Source organism: Arabidopsis thaliana, chromosome 4 (assembly GCF_000001735.4).
Source record: "Arabidopsis thaliana chromosome 4, partial sequence".
Classification (NCBI taxonomy): Eukaryota; Viridiplantae; Streptophyta; class Magnoliopsida; order Brassicales; family Brassicaceae; genus Arabidopsis; species Arabidopsis thaliana.
In genome coordinates this window covers 16282085-16309825 of record NC_003075.7, presented here as the reverse complement: position 1 = coordinate 16309825, position 27741 = coordinate 16282085, and the positions used below count along the sequence as shown (strand labels likewise).

Genomic DNA, 27741 nt, shown 5'->3' with positions numbered 1-27741 from the left:
TTGACCTATATTTGAAAAAAATATATATGCATATGGTTATTTACATGTATAGGAGTATAGAGTATAATGTATTTGAAAAGCTATTTTACTTTGATGGAATGAAAGGCCAATAAATAAATGTTGTGTGAAGAAGCCATCCAATTTGCATAAACATTTAAACATTTTAAATGGTGATTATAAATTAAAAACAGTGTCCCATATGATATTCTATGGAGTTGAACACTTAATATGTGCGTGGGATGGGCCGTCTATATTATCAACGGACCCTAACATAATTCGAATGACTTTGTGTTTACACAATGACGAACAAAACCAATTCAGCCGTACTATATATTAATAAATGGCTCGTTTTTGTTCGAGAAAGTGGAACAAATGGTTGCCTTTTAAAAATCCTTTGACCCTAATGTCGGAAGTTCGAAGTATACACTTGAACCATCCCATCTTTAATTTCCCACTCTTTTTAGTTGGGCCATAGCCCATTTCATAGGTTTCATCGAAATTTATTTTTCTATTTGTCAATGTTGTCAAGTTGTCACAAAGAAAAAAACTTTGTAACGGACAACAACTTAGACAAAAATTTTTTTAAGTATTTTAGACAAATCTAAACCTACCGCTATGAAGTGCGTAATGCGAATGGTTGAGTATGTTTCTAGCTTATTTAATTGAGAGAGAGGACACGTTTATAGTTTCTATTAGCTAGATGGATTAATAGGAAGGGCTTGAGAGGGGTCTCTGTTTTGGACTTTAATAGCCCAAAAACAGAATACAAGTCAAGCCATATGGGTCCACTAAAACTGCATGAGAGCTACGTGTACACAACTGTTACACAATAATATTATACCATTTCACGTCTCAATTAACTTTCTATTATAAACAATTACTTTATATAGTAATCAAACGTCTTTAAGTTTTTAAACGGTCCATTTTTCACATTTATTACAAACACCAAAAAAAAAAGTGAAAAAAATCTAACGTAGGAGAAGAAAATTGGTAAAGCACCATCAAGCAACGTCATGAATAAATAAATAAAAACTCTTTACAATAAATTATGTCTGCCTGTTTCAATTTACCAAACTTCTTTTGATTAAAATCTTTGGAACCAAATTAAATTTTAATTACACGAAAATGTGTTTGTAAGAAAAGATAGTATCATTCATCACATGTAATCTCTACGCCTCTTAATCCTCTCTTCCCTCATCCACTGCTTCTTTTTTTAATAACCCATTTCATCTCTTTCCCCTTTTACGCTCTTTTCTTTCTTCATTTTCTGTGGAAATTTTCAGAGCTTTTCTGTGTAAATTAAAGAGTTCTTTTTTGAAGGAAATAGGCAATCTCATCCTGAGAATCAAACAACCGGAAAATTCAATAAATGAAACGCCTTTAATTGTTTTTTCTTACAAAACTTCTAAGCAGATTACTTTGGCGGAGACCCATCTGATTGGTATTTTTGCAGGTACACAGTTTCTTCAATTCTCTGTCTTTGTTTTGTTTACTTTCTCTACCGCTCGACGATCGGTCTTGAATCTATTTCATTTACTGGATCGTTTTTTTTTATGTGGAAATGGTTTTTGTTTTAATGTGTTGATTCAATTGCAATAGCTGTGAATCTAAAGGATCGGGATTCTCTAACCTTAGGGTTTCTTTCTTTATGATTGGAGCCTCTTTAGTGCTTAACTGTTTTTTGTTTGTGATGAATCGGAATGTATAAAGATGCAATCTTGTAATTCGCTTTAGTTATCTGTAGCTACATTCTCTCTTTTCTCTATTTCCGACAAGATTTTGAGATAATGTTGCAAGGACTTTGATTTTTCTTTCCGTATATTTCAGTGAGTCCCCTAATGAAGTTTACTGAGTTAAGCAGAAGTGTTGGTTTCTTAGTTAACTGCTAAAGTCATGGTTTTGCAAATGTTTCTGTTGTTTGCTTACTAATGGAGTTCTTCCAGATGAAGTTTTTAGTGTGTTTTAGCAGTTTCTCTTATATGAAATTGATACTTGTGAAATATGATGGATGTTTTGAAACTAATGGTTTACTCGCTGACGTTTCAGATATTCCGTTCTTGGAGTACCAACTGGCCTGGAGCTACATTCCTTAGCCTGGAGTAAATAATAGGCTGACCCTTTGAAATCAACATGGTAAACCGGGAATATGTTTCTCAGTCCTGTGTTATATCTTTCCAAACTCTCATCAATGGATTGTTTGTTCAATTTTTGTGTCTCCTTCTTTTTGTCTGGCTTTAGGTTTCCTCAAGAACTTAATAACTTTTCGCTGGTTTCTGTCCTGGAGCGTTGTTGTGTGTTTGGTCAGAGGTATTAATAAGTCCAATGCAAGGTCCACGAAGCACTGGTGATTCATCGACTGGAATAAATTATGCAGATGGAGAACCCATCTGTAGCACCAATTCAGAGACTACTTCCAATAACATCCTGAATCCAGTGGATGTTCAGTTTCCAAACAATACTACAGGTTCAGGACGACCAACTTACGCAAGCTCTAGCTCGCATGTTGTTCAAAATCATAACTGGTGGAGTTTTGGTGAATCCAGCTCTAGATTGGGGCCTTCTGATCATTTAAATTCCAATGGTTCAAAGACTGATCGACAGCTTCTCTCAGATGGCTATGGATTTGAGGAAGGGCAATCAGGTATGTTGTTACCTGGAGAGTCCTTTTTGCGTGGGTCAAGCTCTAGTCATATGTTAAGTCATGTAAATCTGGGCAAGGACATGGACATTGGTAGTGGTCTGCAGACTTCTGGGGTCGTTATCCGCCATAATAACTGCGAGACTTCATTGGGAAGCTCAAGTCAAACCGCAGAGGAGAGAAGCAGTGGTCCAGGTTCTTCGTTGGGTGGTCTAGGTTCATCCTGCAAAAGAAAGGCTCTTGAAGGAGCTCCTAGCCATTCTTTCCCTGGTGAAAGTCATGGTTGCTTTTTTCAAACTGAGAATGGTGCTTGGAATGAGGGTCTTGCTCAATATGATGCTTCAAGTAGCTTAAGTTTGTCTATGCCCTCACAAAATTCTCCAAATGTTAATAATCAGTCTGGTCTACCAGAACCAAGATTTGGATTGGGTGGTGGGAGAGCAGTTACAGCAAGTGCTTTTCCTTCTACAAGAAGCACGGAAACCATCTCTAGACCTGGCAGGCGGTTAAATCCTGGGCAGCCACCAGAGTCAGTTGCATTCAGCTTCACACAGTCCGGTAGTTCTGTGCGTCAGCAACAGCAGTTACCAGCAACTTCTCCTTTTGTTGACCCTCTGGATGCAAGAGCAATACCAGTTACAGGTAGCTCAAGCAGTGGTGATGGTCAGCCAAGTATGATCCACCTTCCTGCATTGACAAGAAATATACACCAATTTGCTTGGAGTGCTTCGTCTAGTTCGAGAGCAAACAGTATGCCTGAAGAGGGATTGTCACCATGGGACGCGCCAAGAATAAACTCAGAGCAGCCAGTCTTTACTACACCTGCAAATGAAACGAGAAATCCAGTGCAGGATCAGTTTTGTTGGAGTTTCACTCGTGGAAACCCTAGTACATCTGGAGATTCTCCCTTTGTTCCTCGAGCAGGATCGAGTTCAGGGATCCATGGTTTGCAGCCGAATCCCACTTGGGTTACTCCCCATAATCAATCAAGAATATCAGAAGTTGCTCCGTGGTCTTTATTTCCTAGTATCGAATCTGAATCTGCTACTCATGGTGCTTCTCTTCCATTACTACCCACAGGGCCTTCTGTTTCCTCGAATGAAGCTGCAGCGCCGTCTGGATCTAGTAGTCGTAGTCATCGCTCTCGACAAAGAAGATCGGGATTATTACTGGAAAGGCAAAATGATCATCTCCATTTGCGTCACTTAGGAAGAAGCTTAGCTGCTGATAATGATGGAAGGAACCGGCTGATTTCCGAGGTCTGTATGAACTCTTTAGCAGTTTTAGCTGATGTGGCATCTGTCTCAGTGGAAGTCAATTATTTGTTGATGGTATTTGCTGATACTAGTAATGTCAGTCACTCAGTTGGTACTCTCTTGTTTATTGGCAGATACGGCAGGTGTTGAGTGCCATGCGAAGAGGGGAGAATTTACGGTTTGAGGTATGATTTTGTCACATAACTGATTTCAATCATTCCCTCTTAATTACAGTTAACAGGTAAAATCACATCGCACTTTTTGCCTTCAAGTGTTAGTTTTAGATCTTCAGAATGTTGGTATACTATATGTGATCTCTGTCGACATCTAAGTTGTGTACCATCTTTTTAGCTGTATCGTATCTACTGCTGCTAATATAATTGGTCTCACATTGTAGTAAACGTAGTGAGAAGCAGCAATTCTCTATCAACATATCTTATTGGCATTTGTATAAACAAAACGTAGTGCAAGTTCATCCCCAATAGCATTTTATTTTTGGATCATGATTTTTCATTTGGTGATCTGATAGGATTATATGGTATTCGATCCACTGATCTACCAAGGTATGGCCGAGATGCATGATAGGCATCGGGATATGCGTCTTGATGTTGATAACATGTCATATGAGGTGAGTGTTCATTTTTCTTTTACCATTTTATCTCTATGTACCAATTTTTTTAAACATGGTTCGTTTGGGAATGTAGGAGCTATTGGCACTTGGGGAACGCATAGGAGATGTGAGCACTGGTCTAAGCGAAGAGGTGATCCTGAAAGTAATGAAACAGCACAAACATACATCATCCGCTGCTGGCTCTCACCAGGACATGGAGCCTTGCTGTGTCTGTCAGGTAAGACATGAAATTACTCTTACACCAAGGTCTTTTATGCGGCTCCTTGGACCTGTTTATTTGTCTCTTATGGCTGTTTGTTTGCAACAAATTCACTTCTTTACCGTAGTAGATGTGGTCAAGCCAAAACAGGAGTAATGTATTATCACGTAGATAGAAACCTGCCACAATTTATCACATTTTATCTTGACATTACACTAAACCGTCCATGTGTGTAACATGGGTTGGTTAGGTTCATCTATATTCCCATTTTTGAGCTGATACTCAGCTTTAACTCGGAAGCTGATGTGAAAACCTTGATGCATTTTTAACAGGAAGAGTATGCAGAAGGAGATGATCTTGGAACACTGGGATGTGGTCATGAATTTCACACTGCCTGCGTCAAGCAATGGCTGATGCTCAAGAATCTCTGCCCAATTTGTAAGACTGTGGCTTTATCGACATAAAAGCACCGTTCCTTCATCCTCGTCCTCTTTCCCTATCTCCTCCCAACCTATTGTGATCCTTGAAATGAAAGAAAAAAGGAGAAAAAGAGATCGCGTAAGAGGTCGCTTCTGTCTTACCCGCATTGATATCAAGAGAGAGTTGAAACAAGGAAGGGCCTGTGATGAATGATCGATCCTTGTGTGGAAGCATCATGTTGAATTACATAGGAGAAGAGAATAATAACTATCAATTGACTCAATCTTTTGAATTGTTGGATTATGATGATAAGTCATTGTTTATTGTCAGTCAACTCAAATCTGAGGTACCAATTCTGTATTTGAGAGTGTCATTGCTCTTTAGCTTTAATATTTTTCAGGTAATTTTTGTTGATTCGTTATCGTTTGATTGTTGCGGTAAATGAATTCTATTGTGAAAAAGGGAAAAAATGTATTTGGAAGAGACACGCTCGGTGGGGATCGAACCCACAATCGTCTGATTAGAAGTCAGACGCCTTATCCATTGGGCCACGAGCGCCTTTTTGTTGTTCGTTATCAATCAAATTAATTAGTAAATAAATTAAGTTTCGAACCAGTCAACGATCTGTTGTAGTTGGCCATATTTCTCCTCCATTGACAATCAACCAGTTTTGGTAGCTCATATACAAAAGTTTATACATTTATTTGAAAATGTTTATTGGTTAAAAGTTGTTTACATTCTAAAGACACCAAATCGAGTATCTTCTAAAGGACGGTTTAAAGCAGCAGAGAGACAAAGTCCCAAAACCTTTCTGGTATCACAAGGATCAATCACTCCATCATCCCAAAGTCTCGCCGTCGAGTAGTAAGGATTTGCCTCTCTCTCATACGCATCCACCGTTTTCTTCTTGAACGCTTCTTCCTCTTCCTCAGTCCACTGCATCACAAAGAAAAACGCAAATTCATCAATGTTGAACAAACAGAGTTGAAATCGGTTTAGAGAATGTTTTATTCAGTACCTTGATTCCTTGTCTCTTCTTGGTAGCCCTTTCAATCTGAGTTAAAACACCTGCAGCCTGCAAAGTTTTCGCCAAGCCAATAACAACGTCAAACAAAACCAAACTGAATTTTGTTCTGCTACACTAAGATTATAAACACATTTTGATTCAGTTTGGTTTCGGTTTAAACATTTCGGTGCATTCTGGTTTACCTGAGCGCCTCCCATGATGCCAATTCTGGCGTTTGGCCAAATGAACATAAAATCTGGACTGTATGCACGCCCACACATTGCATAGTTTCCAGCACCAAAGCTTGCACCCGTTATGATTGTAATCTTTGGTACCTGAATGAAGACCCGAGCTTAGAATCTGGCTTATCCTAATCAAATCTCTCAGACTCTTAACCAAGAATTAAACATACCTTAGCACAGGATACTGCCATCACCATTTTCGCTCCAGCTTTTGCAATGCCGTTGGCCTCAGCTCTAGAACCCACCTATAAGCAAAAACGGAGCAAGTAAGATAGATAGAGACACTCTTATATAGCCAAATGTGAGAACACAACACAAACACTACAATTACCATAAAGCCTGTGATGTTTTGGAGGAAAACAAGAGGAATTTTACGTTGAGAACATAATTCGATGAAGTGAGCTCCTTTTAGTGCAGATTCATTGAACAGTATGCCATTGTTCCCGATAATACCCACCGTCTGACCATAAATTCTAGCAAAACCAGTCACAAGCGTCTGCCAAAAAGAAGTTCCACATAAGAAAGTAAAAAGGTAACATTTGGATACAAAATAAGGCGAATAACATTATCTCACAGTGCCGTATTGTTTCTTGAACTCGTCAAATTCACTTCCATCAACAATCCGGGCAATAATAGACCGCACATCAAATTGCTGTTTGTGATCTACTGGAGCAATGGAGCGAAGCTCGTTTATGTCATAGAGCGGTTCCTTGTATACAAGATTTTTGCTTCCAAATGTTCCTTCCATCCCTTGTTTTGCAGCCATGTGCAAATTCTTGACAATGTTTCTTCCAATAGCGAGGCCATGTAGCTCGTCTGCAAGCTTAGAGCATCTTAAGGTCTAAACTCTAAAACACGATTATTGTTTTCATATTAAATTGCAGAAAGAGATGAATATATGTACCTTGAGCAAAATAATCTGACACACCGGACACAGTACAGTGAACAGTGGCGCCTCCTAAATCCTCAGCTGAAACTTCTTCTCCTGTAGCAGCCTGTTCAAAAGCTTTTTCATTTAGCGTTAGATTCTCAAGAAACTACTTAAGACTAGAACGAGAGAGAGAGAGAGAGAAAGTAACTTGAGAAAATTGACCTTGACAAGTGGCGGTCCTGCTAAAAATATGGTACCATTCCCTTTGACCATTACACTTTCATCAGCCATGGCAGGAATGTAGGCACCACCAGCAGTGCAGGAGCCTAAAACAATGGCGATTTGTGGAATTCCATCAGATGACATAACCGATTCGTTGTAGAAAACCCTACCAAAATTCTCCTTGTCAGGGAAAACCTCAGCCTGTTTTGGAAGGTAAGCACCACCACTATCAACAAGATATATGCAAGGAAGTCTGCACCGAGCAGCAATCTCTTGTGCTCTGAGATGTTTCTTGATAGTAATGGGATAATACGTCCCTCCTTTAACTGTAGGATCATTTGCCATAAACATACAAATACGTCCATGGATTGGTCCTATCCCTGTGATTATCCCACCTGAAGGCAAAGGCTCCTCATACAATTCATGTCCTGCAAGCTGCAAACATATTCATATCCAGTAAGCAGCAACATCAAACAAGTTTTTAATCAATGCCAATTCCCTAATCTTCTTTTGTTTTCCTAACTTATGCAAGTACTAATCAACAATAAACTCTAGATTGCAAATGTGCATTAAATCCAAACAAAGAAACAAAACAAAACCTGAGAGAGCTCCAAAAAGGAAGAACCAGGATCAAGTAGCCGATCAATCCTTTCTCTAGGCAAAAGCTTGTTTCTGCTTCTGTTCCTCTTAACCGCTTCCTCTCCACCTCCGGCCAATACCTACAAATCTCCACCGAGATACACTTATATCATTCATCTGCAAACAATTAAGACATCAATCGATAAATGAGATGGCTTTACCTTTTTGATATGGGAACGAAGCTCCGATAAGATCCCTTCCATGGCGATCGAATTGCTAGAAAAAGCCTCCGAATTTCTGTCGACTCCGTCCGGTAAAATGCCCACGCAGAAACCCTTTTGTAGTCCCCGGAAAGTTCGAAAAGGATCGGGACGAGAATCGGTTCCTGGTCGGATCCGCCATTGTTGAATACTAGTAAGCTCTTTCGAAGCTGAAACAACTCTTCTCCCCAAAATCCTTAACATTTTCGTCTCACTGTCTCTCGAAACCGATTTCACTTAAAAGACATATTTATACACACTGTTGTGACTGACTACTTGATTGTCTGTAATTCATATCTCAAACCAAAGAGAAAAGAGGAGATAAGCTCAAGGAAACAAAAATACTATTTTTATAAATCGTTTTCAAAATTCGTCTCATTTCTTTAGAGAATCGTGTGTGACAATCTCACAGTGGAAAGCAAAAAAAATGTTACATTTTCGACAAAAATTGGAGGAAAAAATTGAAGCTTTATCCAATCAAGCAATAAGACAACGATACGACGACGTTTTTAGCTTTCTTCAAGAAGTGTATACTAGTAGATAAGACGCAACTCACTCTCCGTCTAGCGGCGGGATTATCAGACTGCTGCATTAGCTATCGTCAATGGGGTCTTTAGGATATTCGATTTCAATGATAGCTTCGCTGAGTCCAACTTTGATGGAGTCAAGGCTTATCTCTTCGATGGGTTGTGTCTCGATGACTGTTGCTCCTAGTTTTTCTTCAGTCTCTGTAGTTTCTTCTTCACTAGGGACAACAAGGAGGGACCGAACTTTAAAGCTTAGATCTTCCATGTCTCCGGGTATGGTAACAACGCTAGATTCCGATGTTGGCGTCGGGTCTTCTGCAACTACTAAAAAGGTTTCTCCTTTTTTCTTGTTATCTATAACTAAAATTGTCCAGCTTGTTTGTGTAGAGAGATTGAGATTGGAGATAACTGAGAAACTATGTAGGTGCTTGTTCCAATTGGATATGGGACGGAGGAAATAGAAGCTGTTGTGTTAGTTGATGTTTTACGGCGAGCTGGTGCTGATGTTACTGTTGCTTCTGTGGAGCAGAAGCTAGAGGTTGAAGGATCCTCAGGGACCAGATTGCTTGCTGATGTTCTTATCTCGAAATGTGCTGATCAAGTTTATGATTTAGTTGCTTTGCCGGTAAGTTCCTCTTTTGCTGATTCATAAACTATAAGTGAGGACAGTCTTTGAGCTTTACTTTAATGGTTTTGTGTATTTGTTTCTGGATGGTCTGGAAATACAAATTGTGAAGGGAGGCATGCCTGGTGCTGTTAGGTTAAGAGACTGTGAAATTCTCGAGAAGATCATGAAGAGACAAGCTGAAGATAAGCGGTTATACGGGGCTATATCCATGGCTCCAGCTATTACTCTTCTTCCATGGGGACTTTTGACAAGAAAGAGGGTATAAATCAAAATCTTTGATGTCATCTAGTAACTAATCTTTTCTCTTCATGTTTTGATTTCTAAACTTGGTGTAGTTCATCGTGCAAGACAACGGGACATCCTGCTTTTTTCGGGAAGCTTCCTACATTCTGGGCTGTTAAGACAAACATTCAGATTTCAGGGGAGCTTACAACTAGCCGTGGACCCGGCACTTCTTTCCAGTTTGCTCTTTCCTTGGCGGAGCAGCTCTTCGGAGAAACCACAGCCAAGTCAATTGAAGAGTTTCTGGTCTATATCCTATTCACTTATACTTTTCTGGATCATGCTTTTCTTTATCCTTCTCGATATGCAACAATCTTCTCATAGTCTTCTTTTCCAATCATTTCTCCAGCTTCTGCGTGATGGTTACCAGAATCCTAAGAACAAAGAGTTCAATAGCATTGACTGGTCTTTAGACCACACACCTCGTGTAAGTCGCATGAAGCTATGATCAATGCATTTCCATGTAATCTCATGATATATGATGAGAACTGATCTTGGTTTTATCTTCTATACCTATGGAGTTTTTTCTTTTATCCATTCCTTCTCCTTTCACGCTCAGTTAGTTTTGAAAGATGAAAAAGTTAGCTGATTCTAAGAACATTTCATTTTAGTTTGAAAGCTGAGAAACTTGTTTTAATGATGCATCTAAATCCAGGTTCTTATCCCGGTAGCCAACGGGTCTGAAGCGGTTGAACTGGTCTCAATTGCAGATGTTCTTAGAAGAGCCAAAGTAGATGTCACGGTTTCATCAGTTGAACGATCTTTGCGGATTACGGCATTCCAAGGCACCAAAATTATCACTGACAAATTGATTGGTGAAGCTGCTGAGTCATCATATGATCTAATCATTCTTCCGGTAAGGCTTTAAGCAAAACCCTGCATGTCCTAGTCTCATAATAAACTCATACCATTTCGCTAGTTTACTTCTTCTTAAATAAATCTTGCTATGTACATGTTTCAGTATAACTTATATGCCATGTCAAATCAATGCGCTTAGGAAAAGCTTTTAGACAAACTACAACTGTTGGTTGTTCCATGGTGAGTAATATGATTTCTTTTCTTTGATGGAAATTCCCAAGGGAGGCCATACTGGCTCAGAACGTCTGCAGAAGTCCAAAATTCTCAAGAAACTGCTCAGGGAACAACATGAATCTGGGCGAATATATGGAGCTACCAACTCTTCATCTACCGTTTTGCATAAACATGGTTTACTCAAGGTAAGGTGAAGACAACTATTGTTCTTTTCTTTGTCATATACATGGACAAACGCCATAAACAATTGGAATCCTATTTTAGGAGAAGAGAACGACTGTGTATCCTTCAGAGTCAGACGAGCCTATGAATCAACAAATGATCGAAGGAGCCGAAGTTGTTATAGATGGAAACGTGATTACAAGTTTGGGGCTCGCAACTGTTACCAAATTTTCCCTGGCTATTGTTAGCAAGCTGTTCGGACATGCTAGAGCAAGGAGTGTTTCAGAAGGGCTTGTGCATGAGTATCCAAGGCAGTAACCGTTTGAAAGCATCTTGTTCAAGAAACACAGTTAGAAGATGTCTCATTACTGATCTTAAACCGAAGTATAACGGTCCGATGGTATCAAACCACCTCAACTCCAGAGACTTTTCACAAGTATCATCTGTTCAACGTTGATGCACCTTATCCTGAAGCGGGATGCTATCTGCAAGAATTTTGCCAATTTAGTATGTGTATCTAATTTTGTACGCCCAGTTGGATTACCAGATGTTGATGCTAAACTTGATGTTTACTCTCTTCTATAATAAAGGTGTTGACTTGGGCCCAAATGAGCTAAAGAAAAAATTGCAGACAAGATACAAGATAAATTCACTCTGGTTAAGTCACAAAGATGTTCAAGACAAATGATAAAGATCCATTACATCAGGAAGATAAAACCAAAAGATTTAGGAAAATAGAACAGATATGTGTTTATCTATCTCTGTCAAATCCGCCACACTTCAAGATTTACAATCACCCACAGAACCTGCCTAAACTACGTACAAAGCTAGCTTTCTATCTTCTGAGTTGTTCTATAACTTCGGCGCTTTGTTGGGTTCCTTAGACGCCATTATAAGCTCTACCAGGGACCCGTCAATGTCCTTCGCAAGCATTGCCTTTTGCATCCCATTCCCCATGGCTGGCGCAGAGGCTCCAGAAGCTGCAACAACAAATGAGCCAACTTCCGTTAAATCCATGCTCGTCAGATTAGTCTCATGAAATATCCAAATTGGCATTGCAACATATTCACAAATCTTAAATACTTTATGCAGAGTGGGAAATCAAAAATGTGATGATATGTCTCACTTCATGGTATAGCTTACACTATTCTACTCAAAAGCTTAGAATACTGTCCAAAAGTGTAATTCATTATGAGTGAGAGTTAAAAGCCTAGCCAACAACCATAGAGGATATTCAAATCAAGACAGTACCTGATTTTTCTGCTTTTCCATGATTTCAACCTGCATGAAACATTTGGTCAGTGAATACAACCTCAAGAAAATATGAAAATCTCGAGATTCTTAATTGTGATAGGGAAGAAGCGAGACACACTTGTTTCTTCTGCAACTCTTCATTCAATTCTTTGAGTTGCGCAATTTCTGCTTCCAGTTCCATCGTATAAGCCTGTCAAGCAAGAAAGTGAAAAAGTAAATAACATGGTCACAGTTTTAAGGTTTCTTTAATCTCCAAAATTTAAACAAACACTCACTTGCTTGCGAGCGCGGGATCTTGCAGCTGATTCCCTATTCTTTATCATCCTTTTTTGCCTTCTCTCAATCACTTTCTCCAGAACTGCACCTGTTTTTCTCACTCGCCCAAACATGTAAGGAACAGGGGACAAAGATGCATCCAGGGCGCTCTTTGGAGTCAGATCAGGTGACATCTGGCTTCCAGGAGATACTGCTGCAACCGTTACTCCTGTTTTAAAATCGACAGCTTGCAGTAGATTGTTGTTCATAGGATGGTTATGAATTCCAAGTATTGAAGGCTTCACTTCCTGGCACTGCGAAAAAAGTAAAAACAAGTCATGCTCAGATAACTGAAACATACATGCATATCCAAAACCAGCTTATCTTAAAACATGAAGGCTACGTCTAATATTTTTCAGATGATTGTATTTCCTACAAAATGTAGTAGCTTAGGTTCTTTAGTCACCTGTGTTGCAGGTTGAGAACGGTTAACCACATCAACAGTGTTGGAAAATGCTATAGTGGTCTGTTTGGGAAAAGGCCTCTCCTGCGTCTGTATCAGTTGTTGCGGCTGCTGCACCATCTGTGGCTGCTGCACCATCTGTGGCTGCTGCATCTGTAGTGGCTGAGTTTGAGCAGTCAGCAGATCCTGTCTCACCGCTACTCCATTTCCTGACAAATCTTGAGGTTGGTTTGCAACAAACCCATTACTAGCTGTCCCAAGACCTCCATTACTGCCAAATCCATAGAATCCGCCATTGAAGTTAGTTACACTCTCCACCGGTTGAGGTTCTTCCCTAACCACACCAGCCCTGACCAAAAACTCCTCCAAAGTCATCTCTCCCAGCGTTTGTTGCCTCTGCGGAATTCCGCTTGTCCCACCATTAACAACACCATTTCCAATGTCATCCTCCTTCATCAGCTCCTTCCAGACATCATCAACCCTTTTCTGACTAATCGTCCGAGGCAAGGTAAGTGAACCTTGTCTCTGCAAACTCCCACCAGTGAAAAAACCACCACTTTCTCCTCCCACACCAACAGCTAACCCACCAATGTTGTTACCACCGCCGTTAATAACAGTGTTTCCACTATTACCATTGCTGATGTTGGTGTAACTGGTATTGTTTCCCATCATTGAATGACTTTCCTCTGCAGTCCAAATGTTCTTCAAGAGCTCATCCATGTTCATAGACCCAAAATCTTTCCCAATTCCACCACCCCATGAGTTCTGAAACTCATCAAAGGTTAACGAGAACACAGAGTTCTGCCTAGTCAATGGAAGACTAGTCCCCACCGTTGGCTGCTGCTCACTCACACCATCAACAAAGCTCTTGAAGTTTAATCTAGACCCCATTACTCAAGCTTTCGTACAACTAGGAGGATCAAGCTTCTGGATATTTACCTATAAGAAAACAAACAAGCAGAGAGATTATGGTTTAATTATACATACATCCATAAATTCATCAACAAACGAAGAATCTAAAAAAGCACTGATCTTTATCCAGTTTTAAAGTACCAAAATTTAAGAACCAAATCCAAAGCCGTGAGACAAAATCAGATTTTTATCAGTTCCAAAGCTAAACCCAAACAAAAGATCTAAATGAAATATAAGCACAATGAAGTCAAACAGAGCAAATGGTGAAAATGGAAAGGAATCTCCTTTTAATCAGTAAACAAATCTCCAAAACACCCAATCATATGCTTATTATTCAGCGGGAAAAAAAAATCATGATTCTCTTCGAATCAGTGAATCTGAACAAGAAAACCAATCAGTAATAGACAACAAAAATCGATTCATCAAACCAAAAAAAAAAAGAAAGAAAAAAAATGAAGCAGCTCAGTCACACAAACTAACAAAAAAAAAAAGGAAGTTTTTTGTTAATTTTCCTGACCTTCGAATTTATTTTTTTTCTTTGGAAATGGAAAATCAATAATTCCTCTTTGAGAAATAAAAGATACCTGAAAGGGGTCAGAGCGAGAGAGATGGACAAGTGTCCATGGCGTGACACTCGTCGTGATATAAAAGGGTTGGTTTCTTTTGTTTGGATGCGACTATTATTTTATTCTCGATAAGGTTATTATAGTATTATGCCAATTTGACGTCAGATCGTGCGTGAGCCGTAGAGATTGGGCAACGTGGTCCAATTAGAAACGCCGCTTTTTCTTTAAATCATTATCGATACATTTGCGTTTCCCACCAATAAAATTTCGCAAAGTGGAAGCATTTTTGGCCGTTTGATTTCCTAAACGGCGTCGTCGTTTACGAGACCAAGTACTACTACTAGTACTACATCTTGGAACAAATTATCAAAATATTCTTATAACTTTTTTTTAAGGATAGATAACCAATAAAAATTAAAATTGATGCATTCATTAGCAGTATAGTAATGAATACGAGATTCGTTGATCCGTTATTTGAGTAACAATCTAACGTAGTGTTCACTAACACTTACTTAGCTACCTAATAAAATAGGGATCACACTTTCATTTCTTGTAAGTTGATGCACCTATTTGATCGAATGGTATGAAAATTTGGTTGGAAACAAAATAACCAACGTTATTCCATTCAAGGGAGCGCATTATGGAAAAAAAATTATGATACGATAAGATTTGTAAGAAAAAATAAGAAACAAATGGAAGAAGGGAATGGGTGAACAGTCCGGAATCTTTATCACGTTTGCTGCACCTACAAAGGGATGGTCATTTGCCACGTGGCGCACTCAATGCCTGCCCTCTTAACAATATTTAAAAAAGTTGAAATGAAGCAAACATACAATAAAATTATGATCTTGTGTGTTGATCTTCACATGGTGATTGTGATCTTGTCTTCAACTTCTTTATTTTATTACACCATTATTGAGACTTCTTTACATTTGGACTCGGTACAATACAAGTGACCCTTCGTGTCTCCCATCTTTTATTTCTATTTTCAATCTTTTTATATTATTTTTTCTTTAAGAATCTACTGGATTAGGAAAGTCTACTCTGCAATACATACTAGTATTAAACAAATATGGAACCGTGATTTTGTTTAATGTTATCATATAGAATTCACATGGGACTCGACGACTCTTTTGAGACGTGCTCTTTCCCGAATTAGATTTAATTAATTGAAGTTACTTCTTTAAGGTCGTGTAGAAACAAAATGTATAAATTATAACCACCTTTCAAGAATCCAAAACTCAAAACCAACGAAAGTACGAAACTATAACAACCGGAAGAAACAACACACAACCGAAATGCTAAAACGTTGTTAACAAAAACAAGTTTAATGTGTAACTTTTTTTCAGCTAGGCTAAAATCCTAGAAGGTTAAAAGATATATAACCTTTTTTTAACAAAAAAGAGAGAGTTTAATATGTAAGTTGCAACAACAGGGTAAGTTTGAAGAAATTTACTTTTTCTTAATTCCATGGTAAGATAATAACAAAATTACAAAATAATTCTTACAATAACAAAATTAGATCAAAAACCTAAACCACAATAAAGAAAAAGAATGAAACCTTAGTGTCATGCCCATATATATTTATTACTTTCTATGTGTCTAGAAGACCTAAAGTTGTTAAGAGTAGTTGAACTCTTAGAAAGAGGTCCATTGATTGGATCAAAAAGAAGACCTCACGATGCAAATTAAAAAAACAAAAAACAAATAAATTATGATTAGAAGAAAGCTTTGAGGAATGAGTTATGAGGCATAGCATGATGAGGACATTCAGCCCAACATCAACGTTCGGCCCAAACGTCTGCGCAAGCCCAATCCAAGATACGATTAAGGACTTGGTCATGACTTGACTAAGTCTCTCGCATTTCTGTTTCATTGCTAATAATGTGGAGTATTCCACTAAAGTCACTTTTCCATGATTCCATGTTTGTAGGAGTTAAGCTCCATGATTTGTTTCAAGTTGTTGTAAGGAGGTGAACTCCAAGTATTTATATAAATGAAAAAGCCAAAAAGAGGTAGTCATTATTACCCAAATACAATCAATCTTAATTTGTTATCTTACAAATTCTCTAAGCTTTGAAGAGGGACCATTATAGCAAGATTGTGAAGTCTAATAAACGTATTATTCCTTTGATTTGTTTTTTAAAAAGAACTATTGTCATTTGTCATAGTCAAATGCATGTGAAGTGAATAGCCCGAATAATGTGAGCACGAAGATTTGTTTTGCACCTCTTAACACGCAATCCAAATCACGTGGATCGAAGGTTTTATTGTCAATTATTGGCCCTGCTTGAGCAAACGTATGCTAAAAATACGCTTCAAGTGTACAAACAAACATACTTTTGGTTCAGATCATGTGTTTCCCTCTTGCAAGCCATTCTCTATTGGTCAGTACAAAAAACTCCGTCTAGGCGTCTAGCCAACGGCTATATATTTGGGCTTAACCAAGCTACCAAACTATTTGGGCCTTATTGGGCTCTAATCTTACTCGTCTTAAAGTTTAGTGCTTTAGACCGCACGGTTTACAAAACCAAACCGGGTTCAATTAAATTACAAACCGCAATCAAAGAAGAAAAGCTGACGGCCGTCGCTAAACCCTCCGGCGGACTCTTCAATTCACCGTCGAAAATCACCAACCCGATTATACCATCTCTTTTAGTCTCTCATCTCTACTTCTCTAAGCTAACCGAAACCTTTTGGTGGGAATCGTCGAAAGTTTTCAAGACACCTGAATTGCATGTATGTTGAGGTATATATATAAATGTATAGATTTTCTCTGAGTATTTCTCTTCTTCCCTCGAAAATTTGATGAAATTTGGAACCTTTTCACTTCCCAGACAAATTCCAACCTGCAAAGGTGGGCGCTTTACACGAGTTTTGCAATCTATCGGATCAGTTATTAGAGAATTTTCAGCATCTGCAAATGCTTTGCAAGACTGTTGGAAAAATGGGAATGAAAGTAAAGAGATTGATGATGTTCACACACTTTTCAGATATTGCACTAATTTGCAATCAGCCAAATGTCTCCACGCACGTCTCGTTGTCTCCAAACAAATCCAAAATGTTTGTATCTCTGCTAAACTTGTTAATCTCTATTGTTACCTTGGCAATGTCGCATTGGCTAGGCACACGTTTGATCATATCCAGAACAGAGATGTATACGCTTGGAATTTGATGATTTCTGGTTATGGCCGTGCGGGAAATTCTTCAGAAGTGATTAGGTGTTTTAGTCTCTTTATGTTGAGTTCTGGACTTACACCTGATTACAGGACTTTTCCTTCGGTTTTGAAAGCTTGTAGGACTGTGATTGATGGGAATAAGATTCATTGCTTGGCTTTGAAGTTTGGGTTTATGTGGGATGTCTATGTTGCTGCCTCGTTGATTCATTTGTACTCTCGATATAAAGCTGTGGGGAATGCACGTATACTGTTTGATGAAATGCCTGTAAGAGATATGGGTTCTTGGAATGCAATGATTTCTGGGTATTGTCAAAGCGGAAATGCTAAAGAGGCGTTAACTCTGTCTAATGGGTTGAGAGCTATGGATTCAGTTACCGTTGTGAGTCTCCTTTCGGCTTGCACTGAAGCCGGTGATTTCAATAGAGGAGTTACTATTCATTCATACTCGATAAAACATGGTCTGGAGTCCGAATTGTTTGTTTCCAACAAGCTGATTGATTTGTATGCTGAATTTGGTAGGCTTAGGGATTGCCAGAAGGTTTTTGATAGGATGTATGTGAGGGATTTGATTTCTTGGAATTCGATAATTAAGGCGTACGAGCTGAATGAGCAGCCGCTTAGAGCGATTTCGTTGTTTCAGGAGATGCGGTTGAGTAGAATTCAACCAGATTGCCTTACTTTGATTAGTTTGGCTTCTATACTATCACAGTTAGGGGACATTCGTGCTTGTAGATCTGTGCAGGGTTTCACTTTGAGGAAAGGCTGGTTCTTGGAAGATATTACCATCGGGAATGCTGTTGTGGTTATGTATGCAAAACTAGGCCTTGTAGATTCAGCAAGAGCAGTGTTTAATTGGCTTCCGAATACAGATGTTATTTCATGGAATACCATAATCTCGGGTTATGCTCAAAACGGTTTTGCTAGTGAAGCAATTGAAATGTATAACATAATGGAGGAAGAAGGTGAAATAGCCGCTAACCAAGGGACTTGGGTGAGTGTTTTGCCCGCTTGTTCGCAGGCTGGAGCGTTGCGTCAAGGTATGAAACTCCATGGCCGTCTCTTGAAGAACGGTCTTTATTTGGATGTTTTTGTTGTTACAAGCCTTGCTGATATGTATGGAAAGTGTGGACGACTAGAGGATGCCCTCTCTTTGTTTTATCAAATCCCAAGAGTCAACTCTGTGCCATGGAACACCCTAATAGCGTGTCACGGGTTTCACGGGCATGGCGAGAAAGCAGTGATGCTGTTCAAAGAAATGCTGGATGAAGGAGTGAAGCCAGATCACATTACATTTGTGACTCTGTTATCGGCTTGTAGCCATTCTGGGTTAGTAGACGAGGGTCAATGGTGCTTTGAGATGATGCAAACGGATTATGGGATAACACCGAGCTTGAAACATTACGGTTGTATGGTAGATATGTATGGTCGAGCTGGTCAGTTAGAAACCGCGTTGAAGTTTATAAAAAGTATGTCGCTTCAGCCTGATGCATCCATTTGGGGAGCTCTTCTCAGCGCTTGTAGAGTCCATGGGAATGTTGATCTTGGCAAGATCGCATCTGAACATTTGTTCGAGGTTGAACCTGAGCATGTCGGGTATCATGTTCTATTGTCAAACATGTATGCTAGTGCTGGAAAATGGGAAGGAGTTGATGAAATACGTTCAATAGCCCATGGCAAAGGTTTGAGGAAGACACCGGGTTGGAGCTCAATGGAAGTAGACAACAAAGTCGAAGTCTTTTACACGGGAAACCAAACGCATCCAATGTATGAAGAGATGTACAGAGAATTAACGGCATTACAAGCGAAACTGAAGATGATTGGGTATGTACCGGACCATAGATTTGTGTTGCAGGATGTTGAAGACGACGAGAAAGAGCATATCCTCATGAGTCATAGTGAAAGATTAGCTATTGCATTTGCACTTATCGCCACTCCTGCAAAGACAACGATTCGGATTTTTAAGAATCTAAGGGTATGCGGCGATTGCCATAGCGTAACCAAGTTCATATCGAAAATCACTGAGAGAGAGATCATTGTGAGGGATTCAAACCGGTTTCATCATTTCAAGAATGGAGTCTGCTCTTGCGGTGATTACTGGTGACGGCATAGAAAACCGATTAGTCAATATCCAAAAACCGGTTCCAATTCAATTGTGAACCGGTTAATCATGGTCTAGGAAGACTTTGGGTGGGAAAAAGATTCCAACTTTGCTTACGAAGGTTAAGTCGCAACAAAGAAAGCTTCTTTATTTCCGCCATGGACACAGCCTGTCGTAGTCATGTGGACAGCTTGTGGTTTACTTTAGCAGAAAGTCACTCGCAAAGGACGAGACGTGTGAACGGTTTCAATCGTTGAATCCTCAACGTTTGGTTATAATAGTTTATTAAGTTACCTAAAAGAAGGAACTTTGTTTTTCCTCTTTAAAAGAAAATATCTTTTTGAGAGTAAACAATTTAGTTGAAACAATGTAATCAGTCTTTTTTTAATTAGTTTGTCGGAGGTAATAATTACATAAACACACATCGAAGCTGGTGGTAATCGTTTAATGAAACATCCAATGATTTATATTCGAATGTAATCGATTTTCTTCTTGAAATAATAACACGACTTTATTATTTTAGTAGAAATGAACATGACAACTCCAATCGTTTTTATTGAATTTGTATAATTTCAACTACACCAACCCCAATAATTATAATTATTGATAGAGAAGAGTATGAGAAAACATTAGTATTATGTTAGTTTAATGGCCACGTTTGTTAAAAAATGTTACCAGCTGTGGACCGGAACCAGTTGACCCAAATTGGTTATTTTTGTCAGAGTCTCTTTCTTTCTCTGGTAACTTCCATTTTTACTTCTTCTGCCGCGGTCAACGATGTCACTATTTGATTCTACTATGTAAGTATTTTATTTTTATAAATTGATACACAGAATCTGTGAATGTTTCTGATTTGGTCCTCATCTTTTTATTTCTTCTGTTTTAGCATAAATATATATTTGCAGAAGTTAGTGAATATAAATGTAACAATTTTATTTACCTAGACATCATGATGACATCTAACTAAGTAAAATGTATTGCTTCGTTGCTGGTAAAAAGGTAAATAATAATTCAAATTCAAATATCAGGGAAATATTCCCATTTATGATTAAAAAATAGTTATATATCTCAAACACATGCTAACAATTTTAGTCAAACTAAAAGTTAAAAGAAATCTGAAAATATGGTATAAAGTTTAGGGCACTTTTAGAATTTTAACATTTTTGGTGATTGAGTAAATTAAATACGTGTATATAAAGATTCGAAGTGCTCTTCACGCGTTTTTTTAGTATGAAATTAAAACACAAACGAAGGAAGAGCGATTAACTCCACAAACACAAACCATAATGTCAAAACGCAACGCGCCGTTTCAAGCACCGCCTAGACCGCTAGTAAAACAACATTCATGGTCACCGGACGCGGATCGAGAAGAAGCTTGGCTTCGAAAGAAGGGGAAGCAATCATTGGGCCGACTCGGTCGGAGTAAGAGCGTGACGGACGAAGATCTAGAAGAGCTCAAGGGATGCATCGAGCTTGGATTTGGATTCGAGCCGGATTCGCCTGATTTAGATCCGAGGCTCTCGGAAACTCTTCCAGCTCTTGGTTTATACTGCGCCGTCAATAAACAGTATAGTAGCAGATTGTCACGGACTTCGTCTCTTTCGTCGATCGCATCGGAAGGTGAAAACAGCAATTCCAGCACGACGATCGTTGATCAAGGTATGTGAATTTTGAATTTTCTGATTCCTCTTTATTTTCTTAGTATTTGTGTTTTTTAAAAAATCTGACGGTGGAGAATTGAAATTGAAAAGGTGATGATCCGGAGACGATGAAGCTGAGGTTGAAGCAATGGGCTCAGGTGGTTGCTTGTTCGGTGAAGCAATTCTCCGGCGAACCGAATTGATGTTTGAATCATGATGATTAAGGATAATAATCCCTTTAATTTTTTTATAATTACCTCTTGAGAAATTATTGTTTGTTCTGATGTGATGTACAGAGGAATGACAGTTTTGTAAAATAGATGCGAATTTAGAATATTCAAATTTTGAATCTAATGGTTAACCAAACAAAAATATTATAATTTCATTCTTCTTAATGTGATTTTCAGTCATTGTTCTTTGCTTTCTTTTATTTAGTGTGTGTGTGTTTGTAACTTCGTAGTGTTTATTTGTTTATATGGCGAGAACCGATTAAGTTAGTTCTATGGCTTCTTTGGGAATTGGTCGAAAGAATTGTACTCTTAACTAAGGATATGATGATATGAATCATATCACTAGAGTGTACGCGTCAAATTTATGTAACCATCGTGAGAGGTTTAGGATGTGTATATTCAAGTATTACAATGATGTTCCAAAAGTACAAGTATGAGCACTTCTTAGTTCTTTTTGTTATGTCAAGCTATCAAGCAAGTATTACAATTATGTTGCTAAGTGTTTCAGTTATGATGTCATTATGTATTGCGGTGACCAGTTGTATATGTGGGCGGTTGGTTTGCTCTTTCATGAAGTTCACAAAATGGTAGCATTACTATGACTAAAGACGAAAAGTCGAGACGTAACAAACCAAAAATAGTCGCAGATAGAAGACATGACAAATATGTCTCAAATTATTAACTGGAGATTAAGCAAAACGAGAAAAATGGAACCTGTGTGTGTACACAGTGCAAAAACTTACAACTACAAGGATTATACGATGAGGATGTCATGCTTAATTTATTTACTAGTAATATTCCCAAAACATGGTATAAAAAAAGTTCAAATGATCCTTTCTAGAACAATGACGTACAAATATCATGGTTAACCGTTTTCAAGTCAATTGACATGTCTTGCAATTTTATATTGAACAGATTTAAGAAAGAAAAAAACAGGGGGTACACACACACAAAAAAAAAAAAAAAAAAATCAATATCCACAAACAAGATTACGTGAAATTTGGTCATGCATGTATACGTACGAGTGAGTAGATATCACATTTTTAAAGGAATTAGATAATGTTAGCTAGGTTTAACAACATTCCAGAACATAGGATTTTAAGAAAAACATCTTTGTTAAGAGATTCAAACCCACCAGAACATTGTTAGTGTTAGACTGCAGAGAAGAAAAAACCAGTAATCTACTTATATACATATACATCATTTACTCTACCCCAACTAGATATATGCATTAGGATTTAGGCATAGGCACATAGCCCCATAGGATTACAAAAAAAATAAAAAAATTTATATCAATATGGCTGTATTATAACAATAATGTCGTATGTTGTAATAGCTATCAAGAGCTTATAGAGTTGTATATTATTCGTAACAATGTACATAGGAAGACTTTAAGGAGATAGGAAGACTTTAAGGAGAATGATCTCGATGGACATGTACACATATATGTTATACCTAAAGACTAAAATAGAGAATCTAGAAAAACATAATTGGCTCCACATGAGATTATTGATATTTATTAATTGGCTCCACATGAGATGATTAATTATTGCTAATTGGTTGATGTTTGACATGTTCACCGAAATGAGAGAATCCGCGGTTGGTGACGGTGGAGGCAATATAATTATTTCCAAACTTTGGAAAATCGATCTATCTTTAGTTTTTTTTCTTTTCTTTTTCATATAGACTCTGATTCTACTACAGAACTTGTAAATTTTTATATTATGATTATCATTCATAAGAATGTACAAAATTTATATAGAGTTCAAGAAAGGAGGATCTCAAAAAGAAAATCTCGATGGATTTGTACATATCTCTAAAGATGGAGTCTATATGATTATAAAAAGATAATACATTTCATCCAACCATTAGCAAAGTGGTCTACATTAGGATATGAAGAAGTGGTCTACATTAGAAAACTATTATTATCCGCGAGATATTTTGTTTTAGGTTGTAAAAAGAAAAGGGCAGATATTTTCGTTTGTAACGAACGAAGCGGCAGATATTTTGAAGCAACCACTGTCCCACGTCAGCAAAATGTCTCTTAGCGCAAATGGATATTTGCGAAACCAATGGCTAATTTTTTAATTAGTTGTTTATTCGAATTTATCCTATCAACATTTTATATTTTAGATAATGATACTTAATTTCTCTTGGACTAATCTCATTATCCAAATTCAAATGATATTTAATGAAAGTTAAGTAACTGTTTTATTAATATTTTTTTGTTGTTTTTTTCTCTTTAATTCGAGTTGACAAAAATAATATTAGAGATGTTACAAAATTATCCAGATACCATGGTTTGTACCATCTGCATTGGAAGAAAATGAGGAAAAAAACTCATAATTTGACCATAAAAATTAGCTTAACATGTTTGCATTTCATTTTCATTTTTCATATTACTTGTACTTTTTAGTTAAATAGTGGCAATTGTGACAAAAATGACACGTGAAGTAAACTATATCATGTTGAGACCGCATCTTCAGACTCTTCTTCATTCTATCCATTTTATAACTTAACCTACATAATTTGTGACGAGTATATTGCGTGCTTGACCAACTAATGTTAAATACATTTTCTCGAGAATCTCTTATGTTTGAGCTGACGAAGTTGTCTCATCTCCAATAATTCACTGATAAGGAAGGATGTACTTAACCTTAAAACTCTGAAATTTGTAAGCATCCATCATTCTTTAATAAAATTTGTTACAAAATCCGTATGAAGCCAATTTGATCCATCATCCATATATATGTATATTCTAGAAAATGTAAGACCAAACCCTAGAGAGGCTCACACGAATTCTGGTCTTTCTTTACAAAAAAAAAAAACAAAAAAATATTCATGTGATCATACCACTTGCTAAAGAGGCCTCGTGTAAATCTGATCTTAATTTAACTTATAAAAAATCTACAAGTCAAAAAAAAAACAACGAAATAATGACATAAAAGACAAGAAACCAAAACTACCAAAATAAAAAAGAGCATCCATTATCTATATATCATCAGAAGTTGACAAAAGAAAAGATCATTTTTATTTTTATTTAACACAACCTCCCTTCTCCTTGAGCTCCAAAAAAAAATATCTGGCTGATATTTGTCGGAGATATTATTAGCGACCCAGATGACGTGGCAATACTATGACACGTGTAAAAGCGACGCCATGTGGACCTTTTGTCTCTCTCTTTTTTTCCTTTTCATCTCCTTCTTCTCTCATTCCTCTCTCTCTTAAAGCTCTCTTCTTTGGCTCTTTCGAAGAAGAACCATTTTTATTTCCTAAGAGAGACGACGCAGTTCTTTTCTAAAGCACCGGAGAGGAGGAGAAGCAACGATGGAGAATGATTGCACGGTGAATATTGTCTCTCTGGAGAAGGATCGCGATGTTTCGGAGGCGTCGGCTGAATCTCAGAGCGAGTCGACTCTTTCGAACTCGCTCGATTCCGGTGTTACGGCTGAGACCTCTCGTTCTGATGCTGATTCCAAACTGGTATCATATCAAATCTTCCTCTCGCAATTTGTTTATTTACCATGTCTCGTTTGATAGTTTTTTTTGGTTCGATATGTAGGAGATTCGTCGAATATGAACTTGATTCGTGTATGAGAGAATAAAAATCTCTTTTTTTTTTTTTTGGTTCCTTGTCGAATCGTGATTTTAGATATTTTCGTAATCCAAAGGCAAAGTTAAAGAGGGAAAAAATATCTTCTGGTTTACTTTGTTTGTTCTTATCGATTTGGAAACTAATTTATGTTAGCTTTAGATCTGTTTCTATATGAGTATAGGAGCATACTCATTAATTTTGTTTTGATTTGGTAATTTTAATCATCTCTGATTCTACCAAATGTCGAAAAATTGTCTTCTTCAAGCAAATCTGACCGTCCAACTAAATGAGATTGTTTGGGTTTCTTTTTCCTTGCCCTTATTAGCAGAAGATTTCGATTGTTCAACAAGTCTTGGACGCCGAGGCAATTTGATGCCTGATGATCTTGAGATCTATTAACTAACAATCCTTGACCTGTATCAATCAAAACCATTCCAATGGTCAAAATCGAAAAATCCTAGCTTTACACTAGTTTTCGAGTGATTAGAGTTCGTGATCGTGTTGTGATGGTTTATTTTCTTGACAAAAGTCCCACTCTTTATAGTCTTATTGAATTCTTCCTGCCTAAAGTTTATTGTTTGTTTCTGCAGGATGAATGTACTGCTTGGACGAATGAGAAACACAACTCATATCTTGATTATTTAGAGAGCTCGTTTGTTAGGCAATTATACTCCTTGCTTGGAGGTGGGACTCAGAGACTTTCTAGAACTCGTGATGTGCAGTCTAACTCTCATAAATCAGCTGATCAGGTTCGGGGTTACTTACTGTTTCTTCTGTGAACTCATTTAGTTTGTTAATCTTTTAGTGGAACTTACAACATCCTTGTTTGCAGTTTACCGTCCTACAAAATGGTTGCTGGCAGAAGGTTAACTTTGGAAAGAAACAATCTTGTTTGGAGACTTCATCTGAGTTTCGTTTTCACAGAAATTCATTGAGAAATAAGCCTGAAAATTCCAACGGAAATTACACCATGGGAACTACTGTCCAAGGAGATGTGTTATGTCATGACGAAACCAAACACTCAGGTAACATTTGCTTAGCCTAGTTTAATCTAAATCCTCTTGGCATCTTCCCTTTTTTTGTCTTTTTTCTTCTTCTGGTTTTTGGTACCCAATTAGACTATACTAGACTGAAATTTTTGATTAAATATGTCCTTGAGTCAACACTGCACTGGATTTATAAGTCTTTGCTGCATAAACATAGAGTTGATATGACTTGAGGAGATTCAGAGAAATGAAGGACATGTATGAGATCTGGTCTGCTGTCTATTGATCACCCGACCACACATGAATATCTTTTGTTAGAACTTGTGTGATCGTCTGCCTGATGGATCGTAGTAAATTATGTTAAGTCTAAAGTCTAAACTCTGACGTCCATTGGTTTTTCTTGTATATCTACAGAGGCGTCAGGGCAGAATTTCAGAGAAGAAGAAGAAGAAGAAGAGAAGGGAGAGGTGAGCAAAAAACGAGAAAGAGAAGCAAATAACGATGATAGTTCATTGAAGGAGGATCAGGTAAATATAGATAAAGAACAAATACGAAACAATTTCACTTCTACTGGTGAAGTTTTGCTAAAGAGGCTGCTACATATTCTCAGGTTGTGCCGGTAAGGATGGTGAAGCCCAGAACGTGAAAGCATTAGGAAGTGTAGATGAAATACTATGAATAGAGATAAAGAAATAGAAGAAGGTGTGGTTACGAATGTGGAGAGGGTTTTGTTTGTTGTATAGCGTGAGGCTAAAGAGAGCCTTCCTTATAAAGGGATCCAATGGGATATGGAAATAGGATTGGTGTTTGTTTTCGTTAAATTTTGTCTAATGTTAACTAGGGGAAAAGTTATCTGATAGTATTAGCATCTTATGGCAATTTTATTCTTTTGAATTCATATAACATCTATCTACTATACTTATGTCTTTATTTTTTGAACAATGTTTTTTTTTATGAATTTTAGAATTTCTTTTATTAGTAAATAATTTTTGTTTTCATGCGACTTTTAAGAGAAATTCAATTTAGAAACATGGTACACAATTGTTGTCTTGTAGTAAAATATAACGTTTTTACCAATGGTGAGTTCGATTATCAATCTGATTCACGTTTTATGCAAGAGAGTGAAACTTATTGACATGTAGGATGTGCCTGAGGATCTGTATTAGCGGACCTATTTTTAACTGTTTTGCGAGGTTTCATAGTCTATGAGCATCCATACATATATTTAAGAGGATCATAAGGATCTTGGAACTCGATTAGGTTGATGTGACTGATCAATGAGCTTGTAAGTAAAGGAAATAAGAAATAGTCAATTGTTTAAGGGAATTGAAGCAGAGAAGAGATTGTATATCAGAAAGCTAGGTAGATCATCTTTTGAGGATCATGTGAAGAAACAATGGATTTACCATCGTTTGTTTCTTGACTCCTTTGAATTTGCATACAAACATTGTAATCTAATACCTTAGGGAGGTATCTTGCAGCACACGTGAAATAGTGAGACAAATAGGGTTTCTGTCATTGCGTGATGTTCGGTAATGAATCAACAACCACTCGTTTTCAAGGCTGTGTCCTATAATAGTGACCGGTTTTGATTTTAGAGATTCTGCT

At 37.6% G+C, this 27741-nt stretch overlaps 7 protein-coding genes, 1 long non-coding RNA gene and 1 other non-coding gene across 17 annotated transcripts; 5 read left to right on the top strand and 4 right to left on the bottom strand.

The window, feature by feature from the left end:
* Window positions 1-1024: 1024 nt before the first annotated feature.
* Window positions 1025-5611, top strand: MBR2 (RING/U-box superfamily protein). The gene is made up of 7 exons (NM_119565.4): window positions 1025-1453; window positions 2047-2133; window positions 2239-3897; window positions 4029-4079; window positions 4424-4522; window positions 4599-4742; window positions 5057-5611. The coding sequence occupies exons 3-7, from the start codon at window positions 2323-2325 to the stop codon at window positions 5186-5188; spliced, it is 2001 nt and encodes a 666-aa protein (NP_195130.1). The 5' UTR covers window positions 1025-1453; window positions 2047-2133; window positions 2239-2322; the 3' UTR covers window positions 5189-5611.
* An 18-nt stretch (window positions 5612-5629) lies between these two features.
* On the bottom strand, window positions 5630-5702 carry AT4G34035. Its single transcript has one exon. It is a non-coding gene; the product is annotated as a tRNA-Arg (tRNA).
* Window positions 5703-5726: 24 nt separating this feature from the next.
* Window positions 5727-8799, bottom strand: MCCB (3-methylcrotonyl-CoA carboxylase). The gene is made up of 10 exons (NM_119564.5): window positions 8286-8799; window positions 8085-8204; window positions 7486-7920; window positions 7297-7387; window positions 6967-7208; window positions 6724-6888; window positions 6563-6637; window positions 6354-6485; window positions 6163-6219; window positions 5727-6080 (listed from the first exon to the last, which is right to left on the bottom strand). The coding sequence occupies exons 1-10, from the start codon at window positions 8526-8528 to the stop codon at window positions 5877-5879; spliced, it is 1764 nt and encodes a 587-aa protein (NP_567950.1). The 5' UTR covers window positions 8529-8799; the 3' UTR covers window positions 5727-5876.
* A 27-nt stretch (window positions 8800-8826) lies between these two features.
* On the top strand, window positions 8827-11564 carry DJ1C (Class I glutamine amidotransferase-like superfamily protein). Of its 4 annotated transcripts, none has more exons than NM_119563.5 (8): window positions 8827-9183; window positions 9276-9476; window positions 9589-9738; window positions 9828-10007; window positions 10111-10188; window positions 10417-10617; window positions 10841-10978; window positions 11058-11564. In NM_119563.5, the coding sequence occupies exons 1-8, from the start codon at window positions 8929-8931 to the stop codon at window positions 11271-11273; spliced, it is 1419 nt and encodes a 472-aa protein (NP_195128.2). In that variant the 5' UTR covers window positions 8827-8928; the 3' UTR covers window positions 11274-11564. The 4 variants fall into 4 exon arrangements, with proteins under 4 accessions (NP_195128.2, NP_001031787.1, NP_001329000.1 ...); NM_001036710.1 differs by having other exon boundaries at window positions 8888-9183; window positions 9381-9476; window positions 11058-11561; NM_001342247.1 differs by lacking the exon at window positions 8827-9183 and having other exon boundaries at window positions 9245-9476; window positions 11058-11561.
* Window positions 11541-14492, bottom strand: ABF3 (abscisic acid responsive elements-binding factor 3). Of its 4 annotated transcripts, none has more exons than NM_119562.5 (6): window positions 14357-14445; window positions 12931-13866; window positions 12485-12778; window positions 12328-12399; window positions 12207-12236; window positions 11571-11935 (listed from the first exon to the last, which is right to left on the bottom strand). In NM_119562.5, exons 2-6 carry the CDS (start codon window positions 13816-13818, stop codon window positions 11855-11857), a joined length of 1365 nt encoding a protein of 454 aa, NP_567949.1. In that variant the 5' UTR covers window positions 13819-13866; window positions 14357-14445; the 3' UTR covers window positions 11571-11854. The 4 variants fall into 4 exon arrangements, with proteins under 4 accessions (NP_001320130.1, NP_567949.1, NP_849490.2 ...); NM_179159.4 differs by lacking the exon at window positions 14357-14445 and adding an exon at window positions 13981-14274; NM_001342246.1 differs by having other exon boundaries at window positions 11541-11935; window positions 12931-14492.
* A 2417-nt stretch (window positions 14493-16909) lies between these two features.
* On the top strand, window positions 16910-20203 carry EMB2758 (Tetratricopeptide repeat (TPR)-like superfamily protein; the record flags this gene model as incomplete). Of its 2 annotated transcripts, NM_001342245.1 has the most annotated exons (2): window positions 16910-17154; window positions 17243-20203. In NM_001342245.1, 2 exons carry the CDS (start codon window positions 17147-17149, stop codon window positions 19683-19685), a joined length of 2451 nt encoding a protein of 816 aa, NP_001329766.1. In that variant the 3' UTR covers window positions 19686-20203. The 2 variants fall into 2 exon arrangements, with proteins under 2 accessions (NP_001329766.1, NP_567948.1); NM_119561.2 differs by lacking the exon at window positions 16910-17154 and having other exon boundaries at window positions 17214-20140.
* A 651-nt stretch (window positions 20204-20854) lies between these two features.
* On the top strand, window positions 20855-21714 carry AT4G33985 (membrane insertase, putative (DUF1685)). Its single transcript, NM_119560.3, has 2 exons — window positions 20855-21341; window positions 21434-21714. Exons 1-2 carry the CDS (start codon window positions 20969-20971, stop codon window positions 21523-21525), a joined length of 465 nt encoding a protein of 154 aa, NP_567947.1. The 5' UTR covers window positions 20855-20968; the 3' UTR covers window positions 21526-21714.
* A 1224-nt stretch (window positions 21715-22938) lies between these two features.
* AT4G08865 lies at window positions 22939-23175 on the bottom strand. The gene has a single exon (NR_142236.1). It is a non-coding gene; the product is annotated as an other RNA (long non-coding RNA).
* Window positions 23176-24596: 1421 nt separating this feature from the next.
* On the top strand, window positions 24597-27545 carry AT4G33980 (uncharacterized protein). 2 transcript variants are annotated; one of them, NM_001203978.2, is made up of 6 exons: window positions 24767-25035; window positions 25738-25896; window positions 25980-26172; window positions 26548-26660; window positions 26744-26775; window positions 26908-27545. In NM_001203978.2, exons 1-6 carry the CDS (start codon window positions 24880-24882, stop codon window positions 26951-26953), a joined length of 699 nt encoding a protein of 232 aa, NP_001190907.1. In that variant the 5' UTR covers window positions 24767-24879; the 3' UTR covers window positions 26954-27545. The 2 variants fall into 2 exon arrangements, with proteins under 2 accessions (NP_567946.1, NP_001190907.1); NM_119559.3 differs by having other exon boundaries at window positions 24597-25035; window positions 26744-27208.
* The last annotated feature ends 196 nt before the right edge of the window (window positions 27546-27741 follow it).

Bases quoted from the DNA above. Each gene is read 5' to 3' on its own strand.
- MBR2 (NM_119565.4), top strand. From the start codon at position 2,323: ATGCAAGGTCCACGAAGCACTGGTGATTCATCGACTGGAATAAATTAT. The intron at 3,898-4,028 runs GTCTGTATGAAC...GTTTATTGGCAG, and splicing joins GGAACCGGCTGATTTCCGAG to ATACGGCAGGTGTTGAGTGC. The intron at 4,523-4,598 runs GTGAGTGTTCAT...TTGGGAATGTAG, and splicing joins TTGATAACATGTCATATGAG to GAGCTATTGGCACTTGGGGA.
- MCCB (NM_119564.5), bottom strand. From the start codon at position 8,528: ATGTTAAGGATTTTGGGGAGAAGAGTTGTTTCAGCTTCGAAAGAGCTT. The intron at 6,889-6,966 runs GTGAGATAATGT...TCTTTTTGGCAG, and splicing joins TCAAGAAACAATACGGCACT to ACGCTTGTGACTGGTTTTGC. The intron at 6,486-6,562 runs GTATGTTTAATT...GTCTTCATTCAG, and splicing joins TGGCAGTATCCTGTGCTAAG to GTACCAAAGATTACAATCAT.
- DJ1C (NM_119563.5), top strand. From the start codon at position 8,929: ATGGGGTCTTTAGGATATTCGATTTCAATGATAGCTTCGCTGAGTCCA. The intron at 10,618-10,840 runs GTAAGGCTTTAA...GAAATTCCCAAG, and splicing joins ATGATCTAATCATTCTTCCG to GGAGGCCATACTGGCTCAGA. The intron at 10,979-11,057 runs GTAAGGTGAAGA...ATCCTATTTTAG, and splicing joins ATAAACATGGTTTACTCAAG to GAGAAGAGAACGACTGTGTA.
- ABF3 (NM_001342246.1), bottom strand. From the start codon at position 13,818: ATGGGGTCTAGATTAAACTTCAAGAGCTTTGTTGATGGTGTGAGTGAG. The intron at 12,400-12,484 runs GTGAGTGTTTGT...CTTGCTTGACAG, and splicing joins GATCCCGCGCTCGCAAGCAA to GCTTATACGATGGAACTGGA. The intron at 12,237-12,327 runs GTGTGTCTCGCT...TGTTTCATGCAG, and splicing joins AAGAGTTGCAGAAGAAACAA to GTTGAAATCATGGAAAAGCA.
- AT4G33985 (NM_119560.3), top strand. From the start codon at position 20,969: ATGTCAAAACGCAACGCGCCGTTTCAAGCACCGCCTAGACCGCTAGTA. The intron at 21,342-21,433 runs GTATGTGAATTT...GAAATTGAAAAG, and splicing joins CACGACGATCGTTGATCAAG to GTGATGATCCGGAGACGATG.
- AT4G33980 (NM_001203978.2), top strand. From the start codon at position 24,880: ATGGAGAATGATTGCACGGTGAATATTGTCTCTCTGGAGAAGGATCGC. The intron at 25,036-25,737 runs GTATCATATCAA...TTGTTTCTGCAG, and splicing joins CTGATGCTGATTCCAAACTG to GATGAATGTACTGCTTGGAC. The intron at 25,897-25,979 runs GTTCGGGGTTAC...CCTTGTTTGCAG, and splicing joins CTCATAAATCAGCTGATCAG to TTTACCGTCCTACAAAATGG.